Source organism: Schistocerca gregaria, chromosome 1 (assembly GCF_023897955.1).
Source record: "Schistocerca gregaria isolate iqSchGreg1 chromosome 1, iqSchGreg1.2, whole genome shotgun sequence".
Lineage (NCBI taxonomy): Eukaryota > Metazoa > Arthropoda > Insecta > Orthoptera > Acrididae > Schistocerca > Schistocerca gregaria.
The window spans coordinates 213,041,419-213,052,616 of NC_064920.1; the positions used below are offsets into that span (position 1 = coordinate 213,041,419).

General features: G+C 44.5%; 1 protein-coding gene across 1 annotated transcript in view; it reads left to right on the top strand.

Annotated features, from left to right (window-relative positions):
* LOC126338860 (protein-tyrosine sulfotransferase-like) overlaps nucleotides 1-3,080 on the top strand; it is a 101,922-nt gene extending 98,842 nt beyond the window's left edge. The window contains exon 6 of the mRNA XM_050001588.1: nucleotides 2,000-3,080. Within this exon, the coding sequence (XP_049857545.1) occupies nucleotides 2,000-2,300 (301 nt within the window). The 3' untranslated portion in view covers nucleotides 2,301-3,080. The remainder of the gene's footprint in view (nucleotides 1-1,999) is intronic.
* Nucleotides 3,081-11,198: the final 8,118 nt, after the last annotated feature.

The window sequence follows — 11,198 nt, forward strand, 5'->3', positions numbered from 1 at the left end:
AATCAAGACATCACCAACAATGCCTGCCCAAACGTTCACAGAAAATCTGTCTTGATGACGTGATTGCACAATTGCGTGCAGATTCTCGTCAGCCCACACATGTTGATTGTGAAAATTTACAATTTGATCATGGTGCAATGAAGGCTCATCCGTAAAGAGAACATTTGCACTGAAATGAGCATTGACACATTGTTGGATGAACCATTCGCAGAAGTGTACCCGTGGAGGACAATCAGCTGCTCATAGTGCCTGCACACTCTGTACATGGTACGGAAAGAACTGGTTCTCTCGTAGCACTCTCCATACATTGACGTGGTCGACGTTACCTTGTACAGCAGCAACTTCTCTGACGCTGACATTAGGGTTATCGTCAAATGCACGAAGAATTGCGTCGCCCATTGCAGGTGTCCTCGTCGTTCTAGGTCTTCCCCAACCACGAGTTGTAGGCTGGAATGTTCCGTGCTCCCTAAGACGCCGATAAATTGCTTCGAACGTCTTCATGTCGGGACACCTTCGTTCAGCAAATTTGTCTCGATACAAACGTACCGCGCCACGGCTATTGCCCCGTGCTAATCCATACATCAAATGGGCATCTGCCAACTCCGCATTTGTAAACATTGCACTGACTGCAAAACCACGTTCGTGATGAACACTAACCTGTCGATGCTACGTACTGCTGTCCTTGATGCTAGTACCGTAGAGCAATAAGTCGCATGTCAACACAAGCACCAGAGTCAACGTTACCTTCCTTCAATTGGGCCAACTGGCGGTGAATCTGTTACAGCACTACTGATGACGTTTACCCAAATAGAATCACAGGGTGGCAGACTGGTGTTTCCGGCTTGATGACTAATATATTTATTCCACTGTTGCTCAGTGTTGCGCTGCTGCAGATCGCCGAAGGCGACGACGGCGACGAGGTTGTTGCGATGACCTTTCGCGCTGCCGCTGCCGCCGCTGCTGGTGCTGTTGCCGTTGTCCGCTGCTGCGACCGGGTTGTTTTCTTCATCGCTGTTGTTGGCGTTGTTCACGCTGTTGCAGCCGCTGCCCGGAGCCAGCGGGCTGCGCGCCGAGCTAGAGGCCACGAGCGCGTGCTGCTGCTGTTGCTGTTGTTGTTGCTGGTGATACTGTTGATGTTGCTGGTGCTGTTGGCAGAGCTGATGCTGGTCTGGTGCTGGCTGCCAGTCACGTGAGAAGTCCACTCTGTACTGGTAGGAGTCCTGTGCGATGTAGGTGGACTCTGCAGGAGATGGTCGGCTGTGTTGCTGCTGCTGCTGGTGGTGATGCGGTGTTGTCTCCAGCATGTTGTGCTGGTGCTGGTGATGATCCAGTGTGTTGAACTGTTGCTGGTGATGCCCCAGTGGGCTGAGCTGGTGTTGCTGCTGCGACTGCACCACGGTCACCGACTGCCCGTGTGCCTGCCCCTCGAACTGGTCGCTCGGGCTGATGACATGGCACAAGATACAGGCAGTGTTACAGGGCTTGGGCTTCGCACGGTGTCCGTACGAAGCAAAGGCGGCGTGCTGAAGCTGGGTCGACTCGTAGGCGTCAGTACATACTGACGAAACTAAAATGAGCTCTAAGATGAAAAGTAAGCGTTTCCGGACACATGTCCACATAACAATTTTTCTTTCTTTGTGTGTGAGGAATGTTTCCTGAAAGTTTGACCGTACCTTTTTGTAACACCCTGTATGGGCGTTGCCAACCGCAGCTCCGCATTCCGTGTGCTTGCATCTCTCTGTATTTGAAAACGCATGCCTGTACCAGTTTCTTTGGTTCTTCAGTGTATGTGCAAAAGAAGCAACCAAAGAAACTAAAAGACAAAGACGAGTCGTCGGCTCCCGTTTTCTTTCTCACTCATTCATTCATCTGTCCTTCCCCACACATTTTACCAGTAATCCGGTGATCCTAACATTTACTACGTCATTTAAGTTGTGTACCAAAACTACCGAACCGTGGTTTTGGTGGAGTGCGACTCTAACTACGTATGCTGTCGCAGGGTGGAGCGTTCGTCGGACCAGGTGATGAAGCCGGTGAACGCGGAGGCGCTGAGCAAGTGGGTGGGCCAGATCCCGGAGGACGTGGTGCGCGACATGGCGGCCGTGGCGCCCATGCTGGCCGTGCTGGGCTACGACCCGGCGGCCAACCCGCCCGCCTACGGCCGGCCCGACGCCGCCGTCGCCGACAACACGGAGCGCGTGCGCGCCCAGCGCCGCCTCTGGGAGCAGAGGGCGCTGTCGCTGCTCAGCCTGCAGCGGCCGGCGCTGCCCGGGGTGCCCGTCACCACCCACGCCTCGTGACGCAGTCCGCCCTCCTCCACTACCTGTGCGAGCGCGACGTCAGCGCGACTGCGTCTCTCTCGAGACGCTCTGCGTGTTTGCCAGTGTTTTTCTATCTGTTCCAAACTCAAACTTTTCGAGTGCCGTGATTCTTGAGTTTCCCCCGGCGTATTTGATAATCAAAATATCCACGGATGTACTGCCGGTCTACAGAGTCCAACGGGCACAATATTTCGGCGATCGTACATGTCGCCATCATCAGGTGAACTGACGGACTGAGCTCCTGAGAACGCGCCGCCGCGACCGAAGCCAGTTCCCCCTGAGCAGCTATAGCGTACGGATCTACGTACCGGCACGTTCACAGGAGCTCAGTCTATCAGTTCACCTGATGATGGCGACATGTACGATCGCCGAAATATTATGTCCGTTGGACACTGTAGACCGGCAGTACAGCCGTGGATATTTTGATTTTCGAGTGCCCTTTCCCGTTTTTTGAGTGACTTTCTGTTCCTTGTCAGTGACAGCGTCATTATGTAAATAAAGCTACCAACTAATAAAATGGAGGGTGTGGTGTGCGTACTGTAAGACCTTCGATACACACACCAACAGATTATATGATTCGTCGCTCTAACGAAGTAGGCGAGTGTCAGTAATATGTCTCGTGGTCTTATTGTGGCGTGTTTATCTTCTGCCGTTACGTCAGACGATAGAAATGCCACTTGCACGTTTAGAGTAGCAGATTGACGGTGACCTACTTTAAACAGAACATGATTAATTTTCACACACATTTATTAAAATAATAAAAAGCATAGACATTACGTAACTCGATTCTGGATGCTGTTTAAAATTGACAGTATGAAGTTCCTTTGGTCTTGGTACGTTAATCTTATTCTCACATATCTCTGACAGTTGACAAAGTGAAACTTCCTGGCAAATTAAAACTGTGTCCCTGACAGACACTCGAACTCGGGAACTTCGCTTTTCGCAGGCAAGTGCTCTGCCATCTGAGCTATCGAAGCACGACTCAGGCTCGATACTCACAGCTTTACTTCTGCCAGTTTTAATCTGCCAGGAAGTTTCATATCAGCACACACCCTGCTGCCGAGTGAAAACCTCATTAGGGGACTTGACAAAGTGTCTATTCATTTGTCTTCATGGCTATGTACACGAATATGGTAATCTTATTAGCCGCAGACTGAAACTTGACTATAGACTGGTACAGACAAATGCAGACGGTTACAGACTGGTGCAGACCAATGCAGACTGGATACTCAGAGGTCTGTACCTCGTTATAATACCTCGCACATTCACATATCACTGCGCGAGTGTGATCCGCGACGAGAAAAGGTTCTACGTTAGCAGCAATCTCATTGGCTGCGTTAAATATTAATACACAGATCGACGGAAGCAGAATTTGCTGCGTCTCTAAGGTAGCGCCATCTCGTAGTGCGGAGACGGACGAGCGCTGCCCCTGCGCTGTCGTGCTTAGTGGGGCGCGCTCTAGTGGGAAAGTTGTGTACGCGCTGACTATGAGGAACAATGTACACAACAAAGGGTGCAACACAAAAGCAACTGCAGTGTCGAAAATCATACTGTGCAAAAAACAAAATAACTTTTTTCATTCTTCGCAGTCAACGCCGTAATATACAGGGTGCGTCAAAAAATGACCACGCACTTTGAAGCGTCATAGAAAATTTATTTCCCGTTCTACAATGTTAAATTTCTAGAAATGGAAAGCTTAAAGTCCAATTGGAAAAATAAATGTACTTCGCAAATGTGATTAATATTCAAACTGGTGGCCTTCAGCATCAATACATTTCTGATTTTTTTGGATTGTTTGGGGGAGGAGAGCAGACAGCGAGGTTATCGGTCTCATCCGATTGGGGAAGGACGGGGAAGGAAGTCGGCCGTGTCATTTCAAAGGATCCATCCCGGCATATGCCTGGAGTGATTTAGGGAAATCACGGAAAACCTAAATCAGGATGGCCGGACGCGGGATTGAACCGTCGTCCTCCCAAATGCGAGTCCAGTGTGCTAGTCACTGCACCAACTCGCTCGGTGAATACATTTCTGAGTACGAGTCACCAATGATTCCGTAAATTGTACCAAAGTGTCCAATAAGATTTCTGCGCTCACCGCCTGAATCTCATTCCAAAGTGTGACCACGTTACGTGCTTACTCTTGTACACCTCATCTTTTACTGTGTCCCATAAGAAGAAATCCAGCGGAGTGAGGTCTGGAAAGCGTGCAGGAAACTAGATTGGTCCCCTGCGTCCTATCCACTACCCTGGCACATTGTGATCCAGGTATGCTCGTACGTCCCTATGATAGTGCGGCGGGGCGCCATCTTGTTGGAAATAAAACTCATCATTAACGTATAATGCACGAATGGCAGGGAATATGGAGTCAGCAAGCATTGTTAGGTACGGTTCTCCAGTAACAGTACCTTCAAAGCGGAAAGGCCCAATGAGTCCTCTTGCAGACAAACCACACCACACATTTACACCAGGTAATGTGAGGATTATCTTCAGCCTAGTACACACAATTGTGCCTATTGACAGTTCCGTTGAGTATTAATTGAGCTTCATCCGACCAAATTATGCTACCCATAAATCCAGGTTCACTTCTCACCATCTGCTGAACCCATTCACAAAATTCTAGCCTTCGATCTGGATCGTCGTCACTTAGCTGTTGCACCAGCCTTGGAATGTACACGAAACTTGCCTTTCTTCAGAATGCGTAGCACACTACGAGCACTTAACATTACTCTCACGTGCCGCTTACCTTGAAGATTTTTGAGGCGAACGCTGAAACAGTTCGAATAGTTAACCTTGAAGGTGGTTCTGTACCATACTCACTTCTCCACTGTCTTCGAACCGCAGCTACATTCTCAAACTTCCAGTACCATTTAATTATCTGTTTCCGCGCTTCAGAGCTCAAACGCACGTCCTCCATGTTGCAGTTACTTCCTCGCCACTGCTGGCACCTGTTGAAGAAACATAACATTACTTTCTTACAGATATATACCCTTGTAAAACGGGAAACACATTGTCTATGACAGTTCAAAGTGTGTATACATTTTTTTGAAGCACCCTGTATGTCAGCTAATGACATTATTATTAGAAAAATGCGTCAGAATAGCTGCCCATAATAGTTAACCTTTATTAACGACACACTGTTTCGGCCGTTGTCAAGTAAGTCTACATTACGTCGTTATTGAAACGTCTCATAACCGTCAATGTTTTGATTACATGGTAAATGACGTAAACATATTGGAAATTAAAAACTAACAAAACTCCACCCGAACAGGACATGGAGGCGGATACGGAGGGGCGAGTGGTCAGCACACCGCTTTCGCTGACGTACGTCAGTTCACGAACCCGGAGCCGCTACTTCTCGATCAAGTAGCTCCTCACTCTGCCTCATAAGGGCTGAGTGCACCGCGCTTGCCAACAGCGTTCGGCACACCAGATGGTCACCCATCCAAGTGCTAGCCCAGCCCGACAGCACTTCGGTGACTTGACGGGTACCGGTGTTACCATTACGGCAAGGCCATTTGCAAAGATATTGAAAATCATACGTTAATCATGGTCTGACAGTAACCTGACAGTTCTCCGTTTACGACGTTATATTATCAATACCTTTCTGTCATTTGCCATTTAATCAAAACATTGATATTTAGAAAAAACTCACTAACGATGTTTTGACGCCACGTCATTCAAGACTACTTGACAATGACAATAAATTCCGAAACAGTCTGTCATTAATGCAGTTTAGTTATTAATAAGCAATTACACTGCTGCATCTTTCTAATAATCACGTCATTACCACACAAAATAAGGTAAAAGTATCAAAAGTGGTTTTAAGAAATAAACAATTTAATGGGCTGTTTCCGCAGCCGTCTGTCGATAATATAAATAAAAAACACAATTTTGCCACTCACTAAACTTAAAGTTTCTATTGTATCACTATGTGCAGTTCTCGTGTTTAGTCCTGGTTACAGCTCCTGGAAAACCAACGATGTCCAAATATTTAGAGTCTGAGCATTTTCGTTCTGCATTTCCGCGGAGACTACAGCGTCTCAATTCACATACTGACTGATTACAAACTCGGCCAGTTTCTACTTTGCTCGAAAGCACTTTACTTGAGTTTACAGATGTTAGCACAGATCTTATTTGGGGATATTATCTATGGCAAAGTTTGTAGACAGTGAACGTGTCAATTTAAAATGCAGAGCTCTCGAGAAAAGCACACCACGAAAATGCAGAGGACTGTAAGTATGTCGACAGCTTTGGTTTTCCTGGGATTGACGCAACTGAGCTAAACATTGGAACGTAACCAAAAACGTATAATTTTGTGTCTCCTGATTTTTATTTAAATAACAACATTTTTGGTGAAGTCAAGCGCTTCAGCTATAAATTTGTTGTGGTTTCATTTGTGCATCCCGTTTTGATACTAGAAACTACTATTGTGGTAAGACAAGCTAGCAACCTTGCGGTGAGGGGCGGGTATGAATGCGTGTCACGAAAAAATAATAGAAACCTAAGGATATAATTGCGTAGGCTTCCGCGGCCGCAGTCAGTCGACATAAAAGTTTTCTGGGTATAGAATAGCGTCATAATGTATAAAACTACTGGTGCTGGAGAAAAAGCAACGTTTCGGACACGGTATTGCAGCGGCCTTCTTCTGGGTCTACTGGTGCATTCTAGCTATGCAGTGTCCCTTATATTTTGTTGCTACTGGTCACTGCGTATGCCATTACGTCATAATTTAAAAAGATAGTTCTTTTCATTGGTCACTTAAGGAAGAACGCACCTGTAAACCCAGAATAAGGCCGCTGCAACCGTGGCCGAAACGTTGGTTTTTCTACAGCAGCAGTAGTTTTATCTATATTGACACGGTACCATACCAAGAAAACTTTTATGTCGACAAACGTAAGGATGTCGAACCTATAGTTTCCAGGCCTCTTGAGCCGTTGATTAAGGTTCGAAGAATAGACCAGGTCTGAAAATTCTTTTTAAGAAATAGAACCCAGTATTATAAAAAAATGTAGTAATACAGGATAGACCGCTTAAAATATATTATTAAAAATCGATGACAGGGTTCGTCCAATATCTGATCATATTCACACTGTTACATATTCCGTAAATGGAGTAACGTGAAAGCTATTAGAGGACACATCAATATAAACACAACAGTAAAAAACTATATAACTACAATATAAGTAAAAAATCTGAGAGCATCACTACTGCAGTGAAACATATTTTAGTAGAGACAAACTTGATACGAATAAAAATCATTCTAGGAAGTTTATAATGTTATTTGTTTCGGTTTTGCGGCCTTCAAATAACTTCGGAAACTCCAAGCAATAGAAAACCTGAAGCAAAATCTTTGAGCGTTGAAGGAGACCAGTGACATTGATAGCTACTACAGTGTAGAATTCACAGATCTGATCTCATTTTGATTTACTCGAACAGATGACAGTTTTCGTCTTTGCACTAATCTTGAGAGCATACACAGAATTGTGACACATAAGGCATGTAGCCTTATACTGTCAAGAGTGTTCAAATAAAATGTAAAAACCTTTATCCCGTAATTTATGAAGCGCTTAGAGTCTACCCCCTCTTCCCTGTCGTTCAACGAACACATAGAACGACGATAAACCCTTGTCATGTGTCACTGACTGAGAAGGTAAGGGAATGGAGGGGCGAGGAGGATTCGAATACTACAACAAATCACTCGTACCAGTCCTCGTGAGAGATGCCTGTAAAAATTTGCGATATGTTGGTGGCTTCATTAGCGTAATGACGCTGTTGCACAACTGAAGCATGTGTATTCAAATCGACCCAAGCCGCGAAAAATTATAGCCGTATTTTAATGTGTCACCTGATAATTTTTGAATCACATCTTTGTCAGTCACCTAAAGCATCAGCCAAGAGACTTCTGAAGACTCTACTGTTACGAAGCATGCCTTGCAAGTAATGATCCTCATTTTCAGGTGTAATTACAATCGCATCCTAGACTCGGGGTCCATCCAACTCCGAAACATTTGGCTGGAAGCTCAGTCGATTTTTAACAGGAACTGGAAATTTCTAAGCTTCAACATTCTAACATTCTTGGGGTACTGTGTTGATAACGTGACGTTTATTAAAACCAGTGTCAAAACACTGTGTGATAGAGTACACAGATTACATCCTAAGAGACAGCACTGAGTGCGTCCAGGTTCTAGAGCTGGCGCAGTTGAGTAAGTGATAAGCAGGCAAGATCGTGAGCTCGCTGAGTGGGGCACAGTTTCCGCAACCGAGAAAAGGTCAACAGCGAGATTTTACTGTCCAGATACCGACGCCTCCTGCCATTGTACTATTGGGAACGGAAAGTTTCAGCTACTTTTTGTGGGGGCAGCTTGGTAGAGGCCGACCAGATATACAGGTCTGCTCAGTTCTTTCGCCGTACAGCGCTGCTAGGTGGATACTGTTAGACTGTCCATTTACGTCGTCTCCATGCAGAGTTCTTTCGCTGTCTAGCGATGAAAGGCACACACCGTCCATCGATGTAATGCTGCACCGATGCCTACTGACAGTAGTCTTCCCATATATTCACATTACACAGGCATGTCGAATGTGACCGTTTCCACCACTTTGTTGTTTTAAATTACTTGAACGAGATGAAACTTCATGGCAGAGTGCTAGTCTTCCAAGTTTCGCAAGGGAAATTCTTCTAAGTTTGGAAGGTAGGAGACGGAGTACTGGTGGAAGTAAAGCTGCGAGGACCGGAGCTGAGTCGAGCTTGGGTAGCTGAGCTGGTAGAGCACTTGCTGCGAAAGGCAAAGATCCCGAGTTCGACTTTCGGTCCGGCACACAGGTTTAATCTCAGAAAGATTCATATCAGTGGGCACTTCAGTTTCATTCTACTTAACTGAACCCTCCTAGCTAATTCAGAGCATGTGTTTACTTTCAACTTCTCAGCGCGTTTGTGTACGTTTGTCTCGTAACTACGGTAAAACAGAAACTTGTCACGCATGGTTACGCATGTCATTGTCACCAATGAACGCGACCTCAGAAATATTTCAAGTCATCAGTCTATCTGTTCGTTTGAGGCTACCAGCCATCTTCTCCCATTTTGTGCTAATTTTTTTCATCTCTGTGTAACTATTACAGCCAATTTTATAATCTGTTTTCCGCATACTAGTCTTTATTTAGCTTTAGCACACTTGCCCCTCAATTAGTGCTTCCAGCGCCAAAATAATCATTCTGGATGTGACACTACCCTGTCCCTTTTTTTGGATTAGGCCATTTTACTGAGTAAAAAATAATAAATCTTCTTCTGACTGTCAGTTTACTTCTAATATCTTCCTTGCTGCGGTCGCGCTAATTAATCTTGCTTCCTACGTATCACAGTTCCCTCACATCTTTCGCTACAGTTCTGTTCCCAGCTCTGATGTTAAAGTTAGTCGTTATTCTTCTTTCTGCTACCGTTTGAAGTCTTCGTCTTCGCTGTGTTTATCTTTAACCTGCAGTCTGTGCTAAATGTGTTGTTTGTTCTGTTCAACAACTCTTCTTTAAGTCCGTTCTGAAAGAGTGTGTGTTCTGCGAAGCTTTGTGACATTTGTTGCGTTTCAGAATGAGAAATAATGTAATGATAGTGCGTGTAAGGCACATTGACAACGAGCGGAACTGCACAATGTTCAATGTATCGAACTGCCACACAGAAGCAACCAGTGTCCAGGAATTCAGATTTATTTCCATACAGATTGGCATCGTTCCTATGAAAACGAAGCATTCCATTTCCTTCTTCATCTTTCTTCTATGCAAGCTAGAGTTCTGTCTCTGCCGACGTCACCGACAAGGTGTGTTAAACGCTAATTTTCCTTCATTTTCCCCGTGTTACATCGCTTTAACTCCAGTTAACACTGAGGAGTCTTTCAAAGGAACTGGTTTCAACTGCTATAATTACCAATTGTAGTGAACTCCTATTGTTCTTTCAATTAGCAGATGCAACATTTGAGTCATACTGCATCGGACATATTAGCTACCCAGCAGTCTCTTCACGTTCTATGAAACTGGAACGGATATTCAGAATTCCTTGCACTGGCGCATCCACGAATAACTTCGACACTTTCCATTCTAGATGCCATCGTTTCGTTCCCTCCCCGTAATCGTCACTTGTTGATCATGCAGAAATTTCATCAATTTAAAATACGCAAATACATCTATATTCCATTCGGCAACATGGTTTATTCCATAGCCTGAATGAAAGTTCCATGCTGTATTTATCATTAATATCAGTAGAGGTGTATGGCACTATAAAAATTTTATGAAACTAAATGTAGTCAGAAAAGCGAATCTTCGGGGAATTTTTACTGAGAAAGCATTACACAGAAATAAAATTCTCACCTGGACAACATCATGAGTTAATCTGGTACAGAAATTTAACAAGCATCGCCAAGAAGTCGGTGAAAGGAATTACGTGGTTTCCCTATTATTATTCAATCGTTTGATACGCAGGTACGTCTTCAAAATCAACAGACAAGTAACATTCCGCTCACGAAGAAATACTTAATTTTCACATTATCTTTACATTTACATTTTCTTAACTTAGTTATTTAATAACACAGAGGAAATATGTCGGATATGAACACATATACATTACGTTTTTGAAAATGCTGGAAAGTAAAATGCACCTGGAAATGAAAATCATTGTTTCAGCGCGTTTGTGAATAGCATACTGTTAAGAAGTGGCTGACAGAAGTGTTTGTTTTCATATTCTGAGAGAAAATACTGCATAATGGACGACTTTTTTTATTATTTCTGCAATTTAAATTCATTGTAACCTCTCTTATGTTTTGTTATTTCGTGGGCGTAAGCTGTCCAGAAGAGAACTGAAGAATTATTTTCGGAATAACTTCACCAACATGTCGCA